The 20,612-nt window shown below is 48.7% G+C and overlaps 10 protein-coding genes across 10 annotated transcripts; 5 read left to right on the top strand and 5 right to left on the bottom strand.

The window, feature by feature from the left end:
- Positions 1–155: 155 nt before the first annotated feature.
- Positions 156–1,401, bottom strand: L3040_003657 (uncharacterized protein; the record flags this gene model as incomplete). The annotated part of the gene is made up of 3 exons (XM_007295260.2): positions 156–794; positions 842–1,077; positions 1,131–1,401. The coding sequence occupies 3 exons, from the start codon at positions 1,399–1,401 to the stop codon at positions 156–158; spliced, it is 1,146 nt and encodes a 381-aa protein (XP_007295322.2).
- A 329-nt stretch (positions 1,402–1,730) lies between these two features.
- Positions 1,731–3,311, top strand: L3040_003656 (uncharacterized protein; the record flags this gene model as incomplete). Its single annotated transcript, XM_007295261.2, has 9 exons — positions 1,731–1,885; positions 1,941–1,954; positions 2,007–2,069; positions 2,129–2,223; positions 2,273–2,364; positions 2,414–2,555; positions 2,612–2,770; positions 2,822–3,157; positions 3,213–3,311. 9 exons carry the CDS (start codon positions 1,731–1,733, stop codon positions 3,309–3,311), a joined length of 1,155 nt encoding a protein of 384 aa, XP_007295323.2.
- A 315-nt stretch (positions 3,312–3,626) lies between these two features.
- L3040_003655 (uncharacterized protein) lies at positions 3,627–4,838 on the top strand (the record flags this gene model as incomplete). The annotated part of the gene is made up of 6 exons (XM_007295262.2): positions 3,627–3,652; positions 3,706–3,883; positions 4,069–4,185; positions 4,292–4,412; positions 4,472–4,543; positions 4,594–4,838. 6 exons carry the CDS (start codon positions 3,627–3,629, stop codon positions 4,836–4,838), a joined length of 759 nt encoding a protein of 252 aa, XP_007295324.1.
- A 246-nt stretch (positions 4,839–5,084) lies between these two features.
- Positions 5,085–6,941, bottom strand: L3040_003654 (uncharacterized protein; the record flags this gene model as incomplete). Its single annotated transcript, XM_007295263.2, has 6 exons — positions 5,085–5,221; positions 5,271–5,454; positions 5,507–6,300; positions 6,375–6,485; positions 6,555–6,794; positions 6,854–6,941. The coding sequence occupies 6 exons, from the start codon at positions 6,939–6,941 to the stop codon at positions 5,085–5,087; spliced, it is 1,554 nt and encodes a 517-aa protein (XP_007295325.1).
- A 226-nt stretch (positions 6,942–7,167) lies between these two features.
- Positions 7,168–8,406, top strand: L3040_003653 (uncharacterized protein; the record flags this gene model as incomplete). Its single annotated transcript, XM_007295264.2, has 3 exons — positions 7,168–7,251; positions 7,575–7,587; positions 7,637–8,406. The coding sequence occupies 3 exons, from the start codon at positions 7,168–7,170 to the stop codon at positions 8,404–8,406; spliced, it is 867 nt and encodes a 288-aa protein (XP_007295326.1).
- A 2,680-nt stretch (positions 8,407–11,086) lies between these two features.
- On the top strand, positions 11,087–11,789 carry L3040_003652 (uncharacterized protein; the record flags this gene model as incomplete). Its single annotated transcript, XM_007295265.2, has 3 exons — positions 11,087–11,147; positions 11,223–11,377; positions 11,529–11,789. 3 exons carry the CDS (start codon positions 11,087–11,089, stop codon positions 11,787–11,789), a joined length of 477 nt encoding a protein of 158 aa, XP_007295327.2.
- A 403-nt stretch (positions 11,790–12,192) lies between these two features.
- Positions 12,193–14,220, bottom strand: L3040_003651 (uncharacterized protein; the record flags this gene model as incomplete). The annotated part of the gene is made up of 2 exons (XM_007295266.2): positions 12,193–13,015; positions 13,067–14,220. 2 exons carry the CDS (start codon positions 14,218–14,220, stop codon positions 12,193–12,195), a joined length of 1,977 nt encoding a protein of 658 aa, XP_007295328.2.
- Positions 14,221–14,568: 348 nt separating this feature from the next.
- L3040_003650 (40S ribosomal protein uS10) lies at positions 14,569–15,031 on the top strand (the record flags this gene model as incomplete). Its single annotated transcript, XM_007295267.1, has 3 exons — positions 14,569–14,610; positions 14,670–14,893; positions 14,947–15,031. The coding sequence occupies 3 exons, from the start codon at positions 14,569–14,571 to the stop codon at positions 15,029–15,031; spliced, it is 351 nt and encodes a 116-aa protein (XP_007295329.1).
- A 1,178-nt stretch (positions 15,032–16,209) lies between these two features.
- On the bottom strand, positions 16,210–18,291 carry L3040_003649 (uncharacterized protein; the record flags this gene model as incomplete). Its single annotated transcript, XM_066156495.1, has 10 exons — positions 16,210–16,411; positions 16,466–16,574; positions 16,644–16,686; positions 16,740–17,056; positions 17,107–17,266; positions 17,325–17,439; positions 17,703–17,757; positions 17,858–18,016; positions 18,066–18,090; positions 18,148–18,291. 10 exons carry the CDS (start codon positions 18,289–18,291, stop codon positions 16,210–16,212), a joined length of 1,329 nt encoding a protein of 442 aa, XP_066012078.1.
- Positions 18,292–18,792: 501 nt separating this feature from the next.
- L3040_003648 (uncharacterized protein) lies at positions 18,793–20,408 on the bottom strand (the record flags this gene model as incomplete). The annotated part of the gene is made up of 6 exons (XM_066156494.1): positions 18,793–19,200; positions 19,332–19,602; positions 19,764–19,775; positions 19,864–20,036; positions 20,093–20,199; positions 20,276–20,408. The coding sequence occupies 6 exons, from the start codon at positions 20,406–20,408 to the stop codon at positions 18,793–18,795; spliced, it is 1,104 nt and encodes a 367-aa protein (XP_066012077.1).
- Between the last annotated feature and the right edge of the window lie 204 nt (positions 20,409–20,612).

The raw sequence follows: 20,612 nt of genomic DNA, 5'->3' as shown, positions 1-20,612 counted from the left end.
AATTTTTTGTTGGTTCTTTTATTGCAAATGTGAACTTCATGCCTACACGGCTGAAGTATCTTGTCCGTAAAGACAAATGCATGTCTCATGATTAGAGATATCTATTGTACATCCCAGCCAGCTTTCATCATACCCAGACGCCATGCCATACCAAGTTAGGCAGCCCATACATCCTGCCCCTTTGCCTCAATCCAGTTGCCCAATTGATTGACACTCGAATCCCATTCTTGCAGTCTTGAGCGCATAGCGTCAATCTGCTTCATGTCCAACACTTTGGGCTGTACCCAGTTGATCCGCGCAATCTCATCTACCTGATCGATGCTTCCCCTCAAAAGACCCAAGCTCAAGGCCTTCATGATCAGGTGTTCAATCTCATTGGGGCGAACCTTGGTCTCGTCGGCGATGGTGGCGAAGGACATTTCGCGGTCGTGTGGAGGTCTGCGGAAAACGGCTTCGGTGAGGGCTGCGAGGTAGATCTTCTGTCTGAGACCATCGCGGTGCTGTACGAGCAGAGTGTTTGAGGAAATGTGACCGGCGAGAATGTCGTAAGCAGCCAAGTCTCCACGGTTAAATGCAAACAGGAGGTCATAGAGCCACTTGTCGTCCTTCTTAAGGTCCTCGAGAATTGGGTGCAACAGCAGCTCTCCAAAGTTGTAAATTGAGTCGGACACCAGGGCCGCAATGGAAAGATCATAAGCCCGGCTTCTGCGCTCTGCTGGTGACAAATCGGTGATTTCGATACAGGCAAGGTAGAGGAGTGCATTCCGGTAGTAGGATGCAAATTCGAGGTTGGACTGCTTCTGTTAGCAGGGAACTTTTTTTCTGTCTGCATTGCGCGTACCTGGTAATATTCCGCATTGGCACGGTAGAAAGCGGCATGAACGATCGTCTCAACAGAATCGAAGTTGTCCAGAAGCTTCTCCGACTTATCCAAATCCTTTCTTGCTCCTTCCAAGTCCTTCAGCTCCAGCTTTGCTGTAGCCAATGCCACGGTGGCATAGACGTACGCATCTTGGGAATTAGGGTTGTTTACTTTATTCGCGGCCGCAGTCAGGAAGGAGAGGCGCTCCTCGCTATCTATTGATCGCGTGAGTTGAAGCTCAAGACCCTGATGCTAGTCGTAGCCTTACCTTTGCATTGCGAAGCTGCGCTGAGGGCCAGAGTAATGAGCTTGAGCTGGTTGATCTTGTCGGCGAAAGTGAGGATGAAGGTCTTGTAGAAGGCTAATCGTTGAGGGGCGCTCTCTTTGTGATTGAAAAACTCCACCAGTCTATCCGTCAGCTGATGCCAGAGCTTCCTCTCCCACAGATCCTCAAATTCGAGGAACAAGTGTTGCAGCTCGGCGGGAGCATCGTCTCTCGAGTTGGCCAGGAAATCGGGGATCGGCGAATCAATATTCATGGCGGGCAGAGTGGTGTGGAAGACAGGGAGCTGGAAAGTGGTGCGTGGTGGGTAAGGTCGAAGGAAGAGAGCTGGAGGATGAGGGAGAGGGTTTGCGGTTTGGGAGTTTGGTTGCAATGTTGAAGTTGGGGAGACTGATTGTTCTCGTGTCGACCAGGCTGGAAACATTCGCGGCGCTTGTGCCTGGGGCCTGGGCCGGACCGAAAGTAATCCCGCGCGAGCTTAGATTCAGCAAGGGTTCTCAACTCTGACGACCTCAGTCAATCCCATTCGCATTCGCATTTCCAGCTCCCACCACCGAGAATTGACATTGCCTACAACCGCCCACCATGCAGAAGTCCTGCAGTCCGTCGGGTCTCAAAAGTCTCCGGACTGCTGTGCGGCTGGGACGGAGCAGCCTCAACAATCCTCCTATGAACCGGCACATCAGCGACGTTACCATCACCAGAACCGGCAAGCCTATACTCCGGACGCAGGGCGGAAGGTCAGTACCTGGCCTGCTGCATCAATTGGGCCTGTCCTAACTCGTGGCTCTACAGATCTTCTCTCGGAGGTATATTGGCAGGCCTACCACAGCTGGAAGGGCATGACTGATATATTGCTAGGACATACTGTGACCGTTTTCGGTGCAACGGGATTCCTCGGACGATACATTGTCAATAGAATTGGTGCGCTTCTTCCGATACTAGACAATGGCTTGGTCTGGGGCTGACGGTCAGGGTTATAGCCAGGCAAGGATGTACGGTCATTATACCATATCGGGAGGAAATGGCCAAACGACATTTGAAGGTGGCAGGAGATTTGGGAAGAGTTATATTCATGGTGGGATTTGCAAGCCTTCTTGATGAGATGCCGCTCACGTTGGTTTCAGGAATATGATCTCAGAAATACCGCATCTCTCGAGGAGAGCGTCAGACATTCTGATGTGGTCTACAACCTCGTCGGGCGGATGTACCCCACCAAGTATGTGTTCTGGGAATTGAGTTTTGGGACAAGCCCTAACAATCTTTAGGAACTTTGACCTTGAAGATGTTCATGTTGAAGGTGTCGAGAGAATTGCAGAAGCTGTTGCCAAGTACGATGTTGACCGGTTCATCCACGTCTCTTCATACAACGCAAATGTCAACTCGCCTTCAGAGTTCTTCTCTACCAAGGTCAGTCCAGAAATATCAAAAATTGAGGCGGGAAAAAATATAAATATGTGATCCAGGGACGTGGTGAGGCTGTTGCTCGTAGCATCTTCCCGGAGACTACCATTGTCAGACCCGCTCCACTATTTGGATTTGAGGACCGACTCCTTCACAAGCTCGCTGGTGTGACGAACGTTCTCACCTCTAATCACATGCAAGAGCGTTACTGGCCTGTTCATGTGAGTTCAATACGTGCTTCCCGACTGTTCATGGCTAATGAATTTCTTCAGGCAATTGATGTTGGTGAAGCACTTGAGAAGATGCTCCACGATGATAGCACAGCCGAGCAGACATATGAGCTCTACGGTCCAAAGAACTACTCAACAGCTGAAATCGCCGAGTTGGTAGACAAAGAAATCGTCAAGCACCGCCGACACATCAACCTGCCTAAGGCAATCCTCAAGCCAGCCGCTGGGCTCTTGAACAAGGCTCTCTGGTGGCCTGTTATCTCCGCTGATGAGGTTGAGCGTGAGTTTATCGACCAAACCATCGATCCTTCCGCAAAAACATTCAAAGACCTCGGAATTGAACCGGCTGAGCTCAGCAGTCTCACCTTCCATTATTTGGTAAGTTCACGTTGCATGATATATACTCTTGGTCTAGTTCTAACCTTCCCTCCAGCAAGGCTATCGAAGCGCTGCATTCTACGACTTGCCGCCGTCGACAGAGCGTGAGAAAAGAGAAGAGAAGAAATACCTGCATGTTATTGACGACCAGTAGAGCATGTGGTCTTCTCGGCGTACATGTACGGAGTAAACTGAATAGCAATTGTACATATGTTAAAAATTTTCAAGCCCTCAATACAGCTCTCCAGTGATCATTGCCCAGAACTACTCGGTGAATATTTTCTGAAGTACTACTAATAAGATAAAAAATTACCAAAGTCCTGTGTCACATAGGCCCTGTGGTTGCCCCTTTTAATTTTCGCGGGGAGCTTTGCACCGGCTTCAACTCGGCAAATTTTCTCGCCTACAGTACCGAAGCATTTTTCCCTTTGCCCATGACATACAGCCTGACTGCAAACACCACAAAAAAATGGATGACTTTGACGATGAAAACCCGTAACCTTCCTTTCAGATCTCTACGCTTACGCCATTCCTGATATAAAATACAGAGTTCTCTCCAGCTCAGCGCTTTCTGCCCTCAGAGAATTCTACGCCGAGCGGGACGCCCGTGTAAAGCAATTTGAGGATCTGAAGAATGTCGCGGAGCAGAAACATGACGCGGCTACTAAGCAAGCACCGTTGAGCATGGACGCATTCGCAGAGGACTGGAACGAGAGCCAATTCTGGGTCCGTAACTCTCTCTCTTTTCCCTTTGTCTCTCTGTCCCCTCTGTCTCTCTTGCTATCCAGTCTGGAAATCACGGGTCCTCGGTGCTTTGATGATCTGGATACGGCTCACTGGCTGGCTAGAATGAGGTGTGAGGACTGGAAAAGTGAGGAGAGCACTTTTGCTGATCGGTGAGCGTGAGGTAGTACTCGGACGAGACGGCGAAGGCATTAGCTGCGGAGCTGCTGGTGGGCGCCGGGGCGGGGACGAGCATTGCAGTTGTATCTGCGCCGAGTGTGTTTGTACAGTTGAAGAATATCTTGGTTTGAGTTCCTCCCCCCCCATTTATCTATCCATCCATCCACGCCCGTCGGCGGCCCTACCTCCAAATTCTTGTACCTGTCGGAAGGAAATTGACGAGATTGCTAGGCGCAGAGTGACCGAGAGGAGAGCGAGAGGCCTAAGCTGTGGCTCTTGGAATTCGACAGGCGGTTCGAGGTCTTTCCGGAGTTTGTTTTCTATGATTTCAACGATCCGCTGAAGCTGCCACGTGAGTTGACCCTTCTGTTGTATGGAAGGTAGGAGGAGGTGACTACTGACAAGGAGTAGCGAGTATGAAGGCGAGTGTTGATCATATTATCTGTGATCCCCCTTTTTTGAGTGAGGACTGCCAGACCAAAGGTATGAGTGGGTTCTTCTCTCGGGTCGGGATAGAGACTAAGCTAGAACAGCTGCTATGACTGTCCGGTGGCTATCGAAGTCTTGGGGTGTGGCACCGGAAAAGAGAGCTACCCACTCGCGGTTGATCCAGTGCACCGGTGAGAGGATGGAGACACTCGTCAACAAGCTGTATCGAGCTCAAGGTATTGCAACTACGACGTTCCTGCCTGTCCATTCCAAGGGGCTGAGCAACGAATTCTTCTGCTACGCAAATTTCGAGTGCCAGAAGTGGAAGTGGAAGAACACCTCAGAATAGCTTAGTTTCGAAACGAAGAGATCAAATGCAATCATTTCCCTTTGGGGAATTCGAGGAGGCTTTGATAGCCAATCTAAGTACTGTACAGGAGCCGGCCGAAACCATAGATTATGCTTTTGTGCAATTATGCTGAGGCGTCTTCCATAGCCTGGGTATTCTTACATTCACAAAAATCTAACCGGCGCCTAAACTGCCTATCCATCCGCCCTTTTTAACTGGAATTGCCTTCCCGTGCAAGCGTGCCAATCATGCCAACGATTGTATGACGTAAAATAAAATGAAGGCCTCTGCGTTGAGGACATCTGATTTGGAGGCCATTGTGACATTGTGGTCGTTAAACTTGAACCACTGGTTGCCGACTCGTGAGTACGAGATGTAATGACCTAAAATCTTAGCATGGTTGTTACATTCAAACGAAGACCTGTGGCTCACCAGTTTCGAGGTTGCCAACGTGAACGACAACACTTTGAAGTTCATATGTACATCCTCTTGCCAACTCGGGATTTTGTTTAATGTCCTGCCGGGCCCGGTTGGTGTACGGAAACATGTCGAGCTTGAGAGGAAACGAGACCTTTGTCTCAATCTTCGAGGCATTGCCATTGTACTGCTTAAAGCGCTGCAAAAGGTCAGCAAGAGACAATTCTGGCAATCGAGGAAATAAAACCGACCTTTAACTGAAGAGCGAGTACATTTGGTAGACTCTTGATGCTCGATAGCTTCTTTGCTTCATTGGTCCCACACACATGGCAAGTATATTCGCAACGTTCTGCAACCGTGTACTCTGCCTCAAGACATCGCTTCACGCTCAGTCCAGTTACTTTGATACTTTTCTTCTTCGAAAGGACATCTAGACCCAGACTAAGATCCATAAACTGCTGGACTGAAGTTCGGACCTCACCACAGCCTTGGCACGTAATCGTGCTCTGTGTACGGCCATAGAAGGTCTGATGGACGATGCAATTACAGCTCGAATCGGGTTTGGTGCGCTTTGGAGAAGGGGCACCATCTTCGATCGACTGGAGCTTCGCACTGGCGTTTATCTCATGAAGCTCCTCGGTTAGGAATTGGAAGAACTCATGTGCATCTTGCTCCTTGTTGCTGGCGAGTTCCTCGTAGGCTTTCCGCTTCGACATCCAGAAACAAGCAAGCATGTTGTGTGCGGAGTACCCAACTGTGTCGGGCTGTGCATGGAAGGCCTGGAACATCTCATCCATTGCACAAGCTACGCAATTCTTCCGACTACACTCGGCATTTCTGTGACCGTCGCCCAGGTGAAAGTTTCGCAACAGAGGGTTCTGTATCAAACTCTGAAGAATAACATTCATGTAGCAAGTAGCCCCCATATTGTAGATGCCACGTATCCCATTGGCACGGCACGGCGTGTTGTTAGTGTTCAGAGACATGAGTTGGGCATCCTCTTTAGAAGCATTTGTGAAGAGGTCATCGAGTTTTCGTTTCCGTGCTGTTTGCCCGAGGTTAGCATCGTGTCATTCCTTTCAATATGGACGGGATAACAGAGACAAATGCTCCACCTACATGAGAAGCTTCCTGTACCAAACTTCCTTAGTCTCAGGTCCTCGAGTGTTGGGTCAAAGACGAAATCATCACACATCTGACAGAAGAGATAACCATTTCTCGATTCAACATCTATAGGGGTCAGTAGCTGCACATTAAAAGTCTGCAGATAAGGGAAGTCTGCAGATGGGGAGAGCCTACAGAGTCGATGCTTAGTCTCCATTCCATGCTCAGTTCGGCCTTCTGCGGTGGTTGTGCGATCACATTGGAGACAGAGGTAGTTGGGAGTGAGGGTTGTCCGGGCCTCTCCGTTAGGGCCTTGGGAGGTTTGGCAACTGGTCTTTCTAGTAGGATCGGATACTACGCTCAGGCAGTCTTTGTAGTGTTTTATTGTATTCTGTAGTATCTCGACAGATCCCTCCAGAAGGATGCGGATGTGTTCTATGGGTTCGTGTGAGCAGGCTGGCCGGCAAGGCTGCGACTTTCGCTACGTTACGTACCACAGCCGAACAGGGGGACACCTGGCTGGGCCATCTTGATTTTGGGGACTCTGGGCGACGCGGGCGTGGCAGGTCGCGAGGACCCCATCTTGAATCTGTTGAAGGTGTTGAGAGCGTCGGGGGCGATAAAATGATGAATCTCGACGGGCTCTTGATATATACCTAGTAAGTAGGTAACTATATACTCGCTTACGATACGGGGCGATGAAGCCGAGGCTAAAACGACCGTCATGATTTTAAGTTAGCCAGTCCAACTTTTCCACCATATAACACCAGTATCGCCCATCGAGCATCAAATATCGAACATCGCAGGAATGGCTACACAACTGGTACAGTTAAAAGAGATTGAGAGGTTAAGTGCACGTGTAATTCGGGTTCTGGGAGGAAACCCTGGCAAGGTGAGCGAGCAGCTCCACATTCTATATCAGTCGAGCCTCACATCGCGTTAAGTGCTTTTATTGTCGCCATCATGATCAGCATTTTAAGCGGAATCTCTAGCGTTGGTACGGTAGAGCCACAGCTTTTGATATTTAACAATGCCCTTGGGCCCTTGGGTTTTCTGGGCAACGCTCTTCCTTGTTATGCTCGCTACTCGTAGCTACCATTCATGCGCCTTAGCTTGGCCGTACCTGATATATGACCCTTTCAAACATGATTTATGTCTTTTAAGAGCGAGTTAATTAGTTCCGAGCCCCCCCAAGACATTCACTAACCGCAACAGTTTACTTTGCAAGGTAACAGATCAGCCCAGTCCTGTGAACAGTTCGTCTGATGACTCTCCAGGTTCGAATACGTATATTGTCGGAACTGGGAGGCAAAGAATCCTCATTGATACGGGAGAAGGAAAGCCGGCTTGGATTGCGTCTCTCAAGGAAGCCTTGCGGACCGAGAACGCAACCATAACAAAAGCTCTCATCACCCACAGGCATTACGACCATGTGGGAGGCATTCACGACCTATTGGAGTTTTCACCAACCACTATTATATACAAGTACCTGCCAGACGAGGGTCAAAACGAGATCAAAGATGGCCAGCATTTCGAAGTTGAAGGTGCCTCTTTGAGAACCTTGCACTCACCCGGCCATACCCGCGACCACGTGGTCATTATTCTCGAGGATGAAGATGCCATGTTCACTGGCGATAATCTCCTAGGTCATGGTACCGCTGTTTTTGAAGATCTGACGGTATATCTGGAGAGTCTTGAAAATATGAGGTCCAAGTTCCATGGGCGAGCGTATCCCGGGCACGGAGCAGTTGTCGAAGGTGGCCCGAGCAAGATCATTGAATATATCAAGCATAGGCAGGTGCGTGAGAACCAGGTTATCCAGACTCTGAAGTCCAGAAAATCGCCCGCGATCGAGACAAGGAATGAACTTGATGGCTGGACGACGATGGAGCTTGTCAAGGTGATCTACAAGAATGTTCCTACGAACCTCCACCAGGCAGCGAGCGGTGGTATTCTTCAGACCCTCCGGAAGCTCGAGGCGGAGGAGAAAGTTGTCAAGGACGCGAATTCGGAGAGATGGAGGCTGAAGAACCGCCCGACTTTGTAAAAGAAACATCCAGTGGCTAAAAGTCTCATGTGTTCTGGAGTTGGGAGGCCGTCGGATGCTGGCCGAAGGCCCAAGGGCGAATCGACAGGATTTAACCGCGGGCCGGGCCGAGACCTTAAAAGTCACGTGAAATCAATCCGTTTTTCCTCTTGGCACTACGAGTACATGTTTACACGTGACCAGATGCCGCACCACTACTACTACTACTACTACTTCATCTTCAACCCTCTTTTCAAAATACTCATCAACTCGTTTAGCTTTGCCTAACGATAAGTATAGAAACGGCTCTTCCTCCTCTCTCTCCATGAATTTTCTGTATCACATACGCGATCCATCCCATCACACCATCTTCCATTTCTCAATCATCCGCAAAGGCTGCTGAGTTAGTAGTCCGCATTACTGGCTTCCCTTGTCGATTTATCCTCAATACCGATTCTGATCCACATATGGGTGATAGTGCACCGTTTTTGCGGTGGAAGTCAACGGAGAGAGATTTGGGATTCGCATCGATCGACATCAGTCTTCAGACACTCGCTCTCAGGTCGGACAGAAATTGAACTTTTACAAGCTATCAGCAGGAAATTTATTCGTCATCTACCACAATTAATCGGTCACGATCTAGAAGCATGGACACCCATGATTGCTACAACGTGGGCAGATGGAACTGGAATGGACAGATTCCTATCCCCTTATGAAATCCCGGAAGAGTATCATCAAGGATAGGGCTGAGGTCAGCTTAGACTTGTTGAACGTACGAGAGCAGGGTGAGCTGATAGGATACCTTTGTCCTGCCCAAAACCGACGTCCATTAGGCGGCTCTGCTGTGGCATGGATCGAAGATAAGATCATTAGAGCCCGGGTTCGTCGATCTATTCCTGGAGTCCCAGTCCATGACTGTGAGGCTTTACCGCGTCGCCTACCTAACTTTCACTTCCCAGCCAGTGATACTGACCCTCATGTCCTTATTCACGGCGGCCTACAATCTTCTAACATTATCATGAATAAAGGGCAGGTGTAATGGTAAGTCACATCGACGGAACTCGAAGATTCTAGGCTGATTTCGCAAATTGAGCGTCATAGATTTGGGTCTCGCTACTATGGTTCCCTTGCAATTTTCGGCGGCTTATCCACGCTTACTGACAAATGAGCCTCCATTGGTGGGAAACAGCCTCGACTGCTCACAATATGCTTATTCACAAGCGCAGAAGAACGACCGTTTCTTCTATCTGCAGTGTATCATTGACATGGCGCCAGCAAAGGGAGAGTGTGCGCGTATTTATTCCGATATCTTAGCTCACGAGGATCAGGAGGAGAGATACTGGTGGCTAAGCGCGGTAGATCGTCGATACATCATGAGAGCGCTGAAGGCGAGGCCATAGAAGCATGATCTATGATTTCAAAGAACCATGGCGCGGGCTAGTGACGAGTGTGCGCAGGTTGGTCGAAAGCTATGCAGAGCTGCAGCCAGGTTTTTATAAGAAAGACAGTAAGGGTATCGGCGATACGAACCTTAGTATACTCAGTATGTATTGATTATTTTGTCACTGCAACAACTAGTAATACATGAGTGAGCAGGAAAGAATTACCTCAACATCCACGAGGGGCTTGAGTTTTTAGGATGCGATGGCATTGGAGCTAGCATAAAGAGATTCTACATAATTTGGTTAAATAAAGGAAGTTCAGATGGTTCATTTCTCTCAAGAGGTGATAAAAAATGAAGGAAGTGGAATTTCCTTCCCGACAGAAAGTTGCATGAGTGGGCCTATCTGCCATCCATAATCGTGAAAAAAGTATCCCGAAATAAAAATGAGTGAGTGGCCTTTGCATAGAGTATCCTTCGTTGTGCGACAGCGAGAAATGGAAAGGAAGTCGATTTCCCTCCCTAAGAGAGAAGATTTGCGCAGTTACAAACATCGCCAACTGAACACAACCTGCTTAAAGTGTTCTTACCAAGAAGAGACAAATGTAAAAGGAAGGCATCGCGATCTATTAAAAAAAAAAAAAAAAAAAAAAAAAAAAAAAAAAAACCCCAACCCAGCAAAAGAGGACTGCTGCTTCTCCCTCCATCCAACGTCTTTATAAAGCCTCTCCAGTCAGCCGGAAACTGTTTGTCCATGGGTATAAGAGGCCCATTCCGTTCCATGATTGAAATCAGTTAGTTGCGGGCGCATCCCCAGTGCCTGAAGTCCTTTGTGAAATACTATGCCGCCTCGCTTTGAGACTCAGGATCATGTTTAGCGACCTTTTGATACAATTAGCAGAGCAGCTGTCCAAGCATGAAAAATAACAGCTTCACGAAGCGTGTGATAGTGAATTGAGAATTTGATAAAGGGGGTTTTGTTGGTTTGTTTGGGATGGAGCACTGGGACTGGGACTGGGACTGGGACCGGGAAATATGGAAAAGCAAAGGGGAGGTTGATCCTTTATACAGCTGCTATCCATCCACCTGCAAAGTGAGCATGGCAAGTTGTCAGTCTGCCAGTTTGCCAGCTTCTCGGCTTCTCCACCAGTATAAGTCGCTCTACCTAGTGAGGTGGCTTGGTAAGCATATGAGCTTGCCTCGCTTACCGTAAACCAGCAGGTTACCTAGATCAAATCCAAACCCAATCCGGAGAAAGTTCTTTTCCGTACAAACCATCCCGTCACCGTCCAAATTTTAGAGACTACAAATCTCACCACGATGCCGCCCAATACCGCGCCCAAGCCCCGAAGACACAAGAAGCGGAAGTCCAGAACGACAGGTTCGTACTTGTAGAACCTTGCAGCCTAGATGATCTGGAAAGAAGACAGTCACGCTGATACCATGCCAAAAAAAGTGGAGTCAGATATTAGTTCATCTTCCGACAGCGAGCCGGCCGGGACGACGACGACGACGACGACGAAGAAGAAGAGTGTATCGCCATCAGCTAAAATTCGAGCTTCAAATACCCAGGCCCAGGCCCAGAGCGATTCATCGAGCTCGTCGGAGGAGGTCAGCCTTTTTCCCTCCACCCTCTTTACCTTATACCCCCCCCCCCCCCCCAAAAAACACTCCATATTACATATTACATATTATATATCTATTATTTCCCCCCCTCAGAGCCCAAACCCCGTTCAAGAATATCAATGCTAAGAAACATTAGACTCCTGAGCCAACGTCATCATCATCGAGTAATGAATTGACAGACGCTCAGATCTCAAAAGAGTTTACACAATTCTATATGGAGCGTGCAACCCGAGAGTTCGAGGACGATCTCGAGAAGTTGCGTACGAGCGAGGACTTCAAGAGCGAGAGTTTGCCGATCCTTATTGCGGCGTTGCAGGCGGGTGCGAGTTTGTTCTCGGCGGCGGAGAAGAGGAGGGTGGTGGTTGCTGGGAGGGAGGTGGAGGGCGTGAAGAAGTGAGGAGAGGTGAGGGGCAGAGAATTCAGCGACGGTTCGTGAGATGTCATGACGGGGGATCTGAGAAGGGCACAGTGAGGGATCTCGGGCAATACCTTTTTTTTTTTTTTTTTTTTTTTTTTTTTTTTTTTTTTTGATCGAAGCTTATAATTAGATTTGCCTCTCATGGGGAGATATCCAACAAAAAACCGACAAGGGCGTTTGAGGGTCTCATTACAATTACTGATCCTCCATATACTCACGCAATGGCAACAATTTCAGCACTATCGGCACATGTCTGAGCCCTTGCATGAACTTTGAAGTTTGGCGAACGAAACCAATGTATCTGAGATTCTTGTGACTATACAACGTACAGAGATTCACGAATCTCGATTGTTTATTTACTTGAGGACGACGCCAGAACGTCTCAACCAGGAAAGCCTCCTCGAGCCATCTTACGTGCCCTCTGATCTCTCCTATTATGATTCGCCCTCGAGCCCTTGTTGGCTTCCTTTCGATTGCGAGCAGCCTCGGTTTCCTTATCACCAGTTGGTCCGGCGACGTTGCCTCGTCCCCGACCTCTGCCTCCACCACGAGGAACGCCCCGCAATCTACCTCCCCTTCCTCGGTCGTTTGCATTATCAGAGTCTTCGGTGCCGGATCCATTCGCTCTCCAGGCGGTAGGGCCCAAATCTCTCTGAGCTCCTGTAAAGTTGGAGAACTTTGCCTCCAGTTTCCGCATCTGTTTCTGGTCGCGAGACAGCATAAGACCCCACCCTTCAATCGCTTCGTCAGTCATTCCAGTCTCATTTTTGAGCATCTCTCTGGGCTTTCCTCTACGAGTTGCAGCATCACGGCCAAAGACATCAGGGGTAGCCTTGTAAGCCTTGAACAGAGCTTCATCATGTGCATCTCGAACGTCTGAGATGTTCTCCTCTGGGTTATTCCCAGGGGCTGCGAAGTCAACTGTTCCTCCGACGTCTTCGACATCGTAGGTGTCGTCTCTTTCATCGTCGTCTGAGTCGAAGGCAGCCAATGCTGAAAGGATCGCTGCTTTGCTAGGAGCATTAGCTCGGTCCTGAAGGACATCATCTGCATTCTGATTCGGATTTCGGTGTCCGAAGTGCAATCTTGAAGCATCGACGGCCAGCTTATCGAATTCATCGTCATCAAAGACATTACGGCGAGTAGGCATTAGAGGAGGTGTAGAGCTAGGCGCCATATCAGGAATATGCTGATAGTTTGTATCACTATGGGAAGTTAACAGCTGTCAGAGTTGCATGGCACGGGGAGTAACTCACAGCTCTTCTGATCGGTCTGCACTTTCGAGGTGCGGTGGCAAAGAACCTTCCAAGAGATGAGCAATTACTTGCTCCGCATTATCATTGTACTCATCGAGAAGCTTAACGACGAACCCAGATCCAAGATCCGGAAACAAGTCCTGGACTTGGGAAATTAAGCTCATTCTGTGGACGTGAATCTGTCCATGACCATTGATATCTTCAATGGAAATACCCTTCCCCTTGTTGCCCTTGCTCCTGTTAAGTCGCACTGGACGACCCGTGGTAGGCTTCTTGAACTCCGCAAGAGATTTAAGAACCGATTTGGCTCTGACGGAGCCGGACCCACTTGCATCAATTCGTTGCTGGACTTGATTCAAAACAGGAGTGTCAGTTACCAGCTCAGCAATCAGTGAATCGTTAACGTTTGTCGGTCCAGCCTTGTGCGTATCTGCAGCAGCTTTTAGAGAGTAAAGCTGGTCGACCAGGGACGAGAATTTTGGCTTCTCGCCTTCCGTAAGTCCTATCAAACAAAGATATAAAGTTGAGACGATGGCTTTCCGTAGAGGAGGATTCATGATCTTGTAGCAGCTGATGAGAGAATCCACAAAATCACTACCAGCCATGAAGAACGAGGCAGCTTCAGGAGACGCATGGAGAAGATGGTTCAGTCGATTGAGACTCAACTCGGCCATCTTCAAATTCCCCTTCAGTCCACCTTCTAGTTCCTTGATTAGAGAAGCTTTGAGCGAGGCCAGGGACTTTTCCAGTGAAGCCAAATGCCGCTTCCATGCCAGAGACACGAGCTTGCCGCCATTCTTGAGACCGTAGATTTTGCTGAGGTCCGAGAAAAACTCCCAGTGGAGAATGGATTCCGGAGGATACTCAAGATCCAAAGCTCTCCTTGAAAGGAGGTAGCAAAGCTTGCGGAGCTGGTTTGTCTTCGAGAGCGGTACGGAGGAGGGCGATAATGCAGATTCCGTAGCATATGTCTTGAGGAATATTGGCAAGGATTCATCTGTCTTTGCCAGTCGAGAAAAGTCCGCAGGGGGTAAAGAGAGATGCGCTCCAGTAAGCGCAATCCAAGCATCGAGACAGGCCTCCCATTCTTCCGGGACGAGATGATCTCTCCAGGCCGTCTCTGGGAATGGGACCAGAGCTGGTAGAGATGTCATCACGCGGCAGGAAAGGTAGGTGTTGTTGAATCTCCTTCCGGATATTGAGGTTGACAGTTAGATATCACAATTCACGTGATCGGTCAACCAAACTGGATGACGCAGTGCAGAGAGGCAAAGCTGAGTGGTGTAGGGCAAACTAATCAGGTCTAGCTTTGATCGCTTAGAGAAACGCCGATCCCCGACGCCAAGACTTACCGCCCACACTGACAAACCGACAAACTGATAAACTGAAATCACAAAGTCAGATCTAAATTCCTATCTCCATCGACAACAATTCTCCCGATCACCTTCATCACTTTGCCGAATCAAACGATCGAGTCGTGAAGGAACCTCCCAACCACCAAAATGTCTTACCAAAAGCCCGAGAAGGAGTTCGGCGAGGGCCCAGTACGTTGGCGCACGCAGAAAACCCGGCCGGAGGCGCATACTGACGATGGTATTCGCAGAAAACCCACAAGATCCGTATCACCTTGACCAGCCGCAACGTGCAGTCTCTCGAGAAGGTCTGCACTGAACTCATTGACCGCGCAAAGACCAAGGATCTCCGTGTCAAGGGCCCCGTCCGTCTCCCAACCAAGACCTTGAAGGTCACCACCCGAAAGACCCCCTGTGGTGAGGGTTCCAAGACCTGGGATACCTTTGAGATGAGAATCCACAAGCGCCTCATCGAGTACGTCGCCCGGCATATATGGTGGTTGTGGCGCAATGCTAATATTGGTACAGTCTCAATGCCCCTACTGAGGTTGTCAAGCAAATCATCATCAACATCGAGGCCGGTGTCGAGGTCGAGGTCACCATCGCTGCTTAAGTGTAGCTTGAGGAATAGACACTTGGTGGAGGAATGGGTAGTAATCATATAACTTCCACGCTGCGAAGGAAGATACTCAATGCAAACCCAATTACTGAGACAACAAAGATGTTCGCTCTGTATTTGTGCTTGGAAATGTGATGCGCCCTAACGTGTGAGCGTAGTAATGGATGCTGTTTCGCAGATATTCTGGCAATTTATAGGTTTGCAGTGAATTTGAAAGTAAAGCGACAGCTCATCACATTCTTGACATGGCCGTAATGTTCACGATACTGCGCGTGCGCCAGATAAATGGTAGGGAGGATCCTTCCGGGTAGTTGTGAATTACGAATAATTATGGATTTGTGATTCTAGATCTGGCGATTTAGCGGTCTAGCCAATTGACCGCGTTGCCTACTCGGAGCTTCAGACTTCGTCTGTGCTCACTCTTTCGAAATTTAGTTAACTGTTGTTATAAATAAAATCCGGTTCCCCGGAACATCTAACTCAAAACCGTCATGATGCCAGAGTGGTTAATGGGTAAGACTTGAATCCTCAGTGATAGATATCTTATGGCTTCGGCCTCGCAGGTTCAAATCCTGTTCATGACGCATCTCAGTCCACTCAACCTTTTTGCTACTTTTGCACTGTTGCAAGAGTTTATACCGGTACATACAGGTTTCCAAATCTTTCTGTTGTTACACACCAGCAGTACGTACCATGGCTAACGACTGCGCATCGATTCGCAACCACCAACCAGCCTTTATCAATGACTCATTATTGAGCACACTTTTTTTTTGCTTTTATAAATACCTGCCGCGAAGAGCTTCGAAGTGTTGCATCCCAGGAGATTCTCTCTCCTCTCTCAGCAGAGTAGCAATCCAATCCATCCCATCTTCCCCCGCACTGCATGTAAATTCTTTTTTTTTTCTTGTGGCTCTCTTCTTTTTGGCGATCTCAGTGCATCTAATATCTCGGTAGGTCGTGCTGGGCGCTTAGCGATGCTAGATACACTTGACTCTCCTACGTAAGTAATACCTTTTTAAACTCGCCTTTCATTTCAACTATTCAGTTCCAAGGACCACAAATTTCTCCTGTAGAGCACGCCAGTAGAGCAGACGGATGAACAGATAAGTTTCATCAATATCAATAATCGAATAATTACAATCCGTATCTACTCAAGACCCAATAACCTTCATCTACATCAACGTGGGCTTCTTCTCCTTGAATGTCAAACCGCCCCCGAAACTGTGCTCGCTGTTCTCGCCTCCGTTTGTGACCTTGCCCTCCGTCACGCCCGTCTCGTACGCACAGCTGCCCATGTCGAGTTTCTGGGCTGGCCCGGAGGGCGAGATGTCAAAGTCAAAGATGTCCATCGGGAGGCCCAGGGTTGTGCAGGCACTAGAGTAGTCTGTCAGCTTCACGTTGCAAGCAGTGGAGTGGGAGAAATTATACTTGGGGATATCCACGATTCCGGCGACATGCCCTTGGACGGGGGCGCAGGACAGGAGGAGGTAGACCTGGTAGTCCGAATATCCGAAGCGACGGAGGTATTCAATACATCCTGGAACAAGTCAGTGAGCGCCAGAAAAAAAAAATGGAGTGGGAAAGGGAAGCCGGAATCGGAATGTACGGAGAATGGTCTGTCGGTAAGCAACAGTTACATCCATGTAATGCTATTCAGAGGTCAGGTCCAATGTTCTCGCCTCCAGGTGCAAGATTGACACACCTGCTTTCCATGCTGGTCAACCGAGAAGCCTTCAAACGTCAAGTACCTTCCAGGGCCATAGTGCGGCTCAACAGGTCCAGGAAGATAGATTGGAGACTTCATGCCTAGATCCGCCATCCCGTTCTTCATGACCTTGAAATTGATGGTGATAACACCAGACATCTCAATGGCACCACAGAAAGAGATCTCGCCATCTCCTTGGGAGAAGTGGAGATCGCCGACGCTGAATTTGGCACCCTTCACATGGATGGGGAGGTAGACTTTGCTACCTCTGCTGAGGTTCTTGATATCACAATTTCCCCCGTGTTCAGGACGTCCTGGGCCTGTTTAGGCGAGCATTGGTAAACAGTTGGGCACACTGTCTTACCTGGAATAGTCCTGGCTCCCTCGCGACCAACTTTTTCCTTGATCTCCTCGGATGCTGATCCGGCGTGAACGTTTGTTGGGTTGGGAGGTTGAGCAACGATCCTGTCGAGCTCGTTTGCTGCAATCAGCGCTCCCTCACGGGTGTTCCATGTCTTCAAGATCTGATGGGATTTTTTGTGAGCAAGTTCTGAGTTCTAACATAGTGGATGACTGACTGACCTCAGCAGATGGAGCACACCCCAAAATACCCGGGTGGATCAATCCTGGAAACTTGAGATGTGGAAGATGGCGAGATGTGCAATAGATTCCCTCAAAATCCCAGATTGCCTTGGCACTATGTGTGAATGTTAGACAGTTAATCTCTTTACCTCAATCCAAAAGTCTTCTTTTGTACACTGAGCAACTGTAAAAACTTCCTCGCCGGACTCGAGGCTCAACATGTAGAATTGGAAGCAAGTCGATCTCTTGTATTCACAAAAGTTCAAGCAACGAGCACGCCTGATTGTATGAATAGTGTCTAGGCGTATTCAATCAAGCAGCAGCTAAAAGTTCGTAGTCCAAAGATGCACCAACTCGCTAGAGGAAAATTGCACTTACGCATCGGGATAAAGCTCATCCAAGAACCCTCCACCGTTCTCCTTATGGAATATACCTAGCAAATCATCAGCGAGCTCACCTCCGAGGAATACCCAAGTTATTAACCAGTCTAGGCACAGTCAGCAAATATTCCACACTTTCTAGAGACGAGTTACTTACAAATCCCCAGGGATGATCTTGATGCGGCTGGACATCCATAATCTCTACTAGCAACACGTCTCCAGGCTCTGCAGTCTCTATCTCGAAAGGTCCAGACAAGTAATGGATCTTGGTGAGATCCACGTTCTTGACGTCGTCGGCACTGTCGTTGTTGCCTGCACTACTGTGAATCAATGCTGTATCGCAACGATCCGATGTACTGACCGATTTGGCCTCCAGTCCAATCGACCTAGATAATGTTAGGTAATGTTAGAGTGTGGGTGCGAACTGTTGCGCAGTCACATACGCATTCAATCTTCACAGTTTCGCCATTCTTGATGGTTCCTGCGAAGGGAACATCTGGATGCCACCGGTTGTGCAGCTTTGGCTGCTGGTCCGCTGGGATGTCCAGAGAGACTTTACAGATGTTGCGGATGCCGACTTTACCCATGGTGGCTATGGTGGAGCAGGCTTGGGCACTGATATCGGGGCCGAAGAGACAAGTTCAGATTGAAGAAATTTGATATTTAGCAAAAATCAAAGATGAAGTTGAAGTGGAACGACATTTATTATTATTAGAGCTCTACATCCTTAGTAACCCCGCAGATTCGAGATACTGGTAGTAGTGGGGTTAATATTGTCCTATGTCATAGGAACGAATGAGGAGCTGTCGATAAGAGCTGGCCGGGTTGTCGCACAAACCCTCTTAGTACGATTTGCTGACTTGCGACTGTTCAAGCCTGGACAGACCGGCCAAGAGAAATTTCGCATTGGTTCCTGTTGCTGATTCCATTCAATCTTGTGTGAGGTGATTGGGCAATTCTGTGACGATATCCTCCTAGGACTCAACAAATTTACAAACAAATGCCTGTTTAGCTGTCATTGCTTCGTTTCTCATAGTGCACGTCAGAGATAGTTAGGAGTCAAAGTCACACTTTCGATCCTGCTATCCTTATCTTGACTTCAATTCACTGTATGCTGGTGGCGGTCCTGGCGGGACCCCTGAAGACATTCCAGTCTCTAGCGGATTTTGGGCAGCTGGGCTCGAGTCGGGTTTCTTGTGAGTGTGGGCATCGAGGTTCGAAAGCTTGAGGTTCAAGAATTCGTGCTTGTTCTTCCACTCTTGCTGGCTTGCGGCAAAACCTTCGCTTTGAGCTGGTGGTGGAGGCGGATCTGTAATCTTTGTAACGAGATATGCTGTGGATGCTTCGGCTATTCCGTAGATGAGAACGCCGAGCAGAGGGATGCGCAGAAAGATGTAGAAGCCAACACCAAATCCAAAGAGAAGTCCCTCTCTGTCGTGGAACCAGTGCTTTTTCTGCTCTTTGGTGAATCTGATTCGGGAGAAGTACGGCTCAAGCTAGTGCTACAGTGAGTAAACGGCCACAAAGCTATTGGAACATCTAGGTCAAAGGTAAAGATAATGAAGGGTGCCCAGAATTATGACACCCCCGAAGACCAGCGAGGGTAGGAGACGGAAGGAGAGCTTACCAATTCTCTCACCAAGCTCCTAGAGGAAAAGTAGCTTTGCAAGAAAATCACGAGATATCTTTTCGGTAAGAATATTCCGGTTCCAAACACAACGGCAGCAGGCCCGAGGCCTGCTACCGAATTGAAAGTATAGAAACTCGCTGCTGGAAGAACCAATCGACCGACGTATGGAATGTAAGAAAGTGTGAAGACTGCCAAAGAAATGCCCGCTTTCCTGCCGAATCTCATGAGAAACATCGTAACCGCCTCCGCCGTACTCTTGGAATGGGTGCTACCATCTCGAGTGGGGTATTTGCGTAGGTTGGTGTAATATGTCTCTCGCAGGCTTGAAACTTCCTCGCCTTTGTGCTTTTGATAGTATGTTTGGTCGACCCAAGCAAGTCGACGGGACCGTCAGCGGGGATCATCATGATTATGTTCGGAATGACCTACGAATCCATGAACCTACAAGTCTGTTAGCACAGATTTGTATGTATTTATGATGTATCTATGTACGTATCTATGTAAGAACACAAGAATGAGGAGCACTGACATGTTATCGAGAGTTGGCGTAATGTATCGCATCATAGTCATAAGAAAGAAAGGGACCTGTAGAACATAGTTCTGTATAAAGTCGAGACTATTGACAATGTCATTGTCCCATGTAGTGCTTGTGAAATCCACAACGAAAGACAAGAACCACAGTAAGACCTTGATCCCAATGATCTGCCAGAGCCGTCAACATCTCGGAGGGTTCTGGTTTTGGAGCAGGGCACCCCTACCGGAATGCCTATGAGAATTCGGATGGCAATGCCAGCGGCAACAGCTATAGCAGCTTGCTTGTAATGTGCGGATGTGAAGAGAGCAGGGTTCTGCAAAGCTCGCAGAGCTTTTTAAAAGATCATCAGCTGGGAGTTTGGATTCGAAGCAAAGGAAGCTTAATAATTGTCAAGTCAAGGTCTTACCACCAACGACAGTAAGCTGGGCGCCTCGCAGGACAGCATTGGGGTCAAAGTTCGAGATGTTCAGTTTCTTTTTGAGCAGTTCCTGGCTCAGGAGCGGCTTCTGGGACTGGAGATTCGATCTGCGTTCGGACATAGCTGCTGTACGGACTTATCACGGGGACGCAGCTCTTGGTCCAGATGTAGATGACGATGTTGTTGTCGTCGACGATGTGGAGGTCAGAGCGCGACGAGGTGGCTGTGAAGTCGGGAAGCTGGAAGTGGCAGTGTCAGGACTCAGGACGAGCTCCTCAAGGCCGAGGTTTTCTGGTCCGAGCTTCTTTGGTCCGAGCTTTTCAAG

The sequence above is a fragment of the Drepanopeziza brunnea genome, assembly GCF_022702325.1.
Source record: "Drepanopeziza brunnea f. sp. 'multigermtubi' strain 214-2 chromosome Unknown ctg5, whole genome shotgun sequence".
Taxonomy (NCBI): domain Eukaryota; kingdom Fungi; phylum Ascomycota; class Leotiomycetes; order Helotiales; family Drepanopezizaceae; genus Drepanopeziza; species Drepanopeziza brunnea.
The sequence above is the reverse complement of the archived record's forward strand: the minus strand, read 5'-3'. Positions and strand labels throughout refer to the sequence as shown.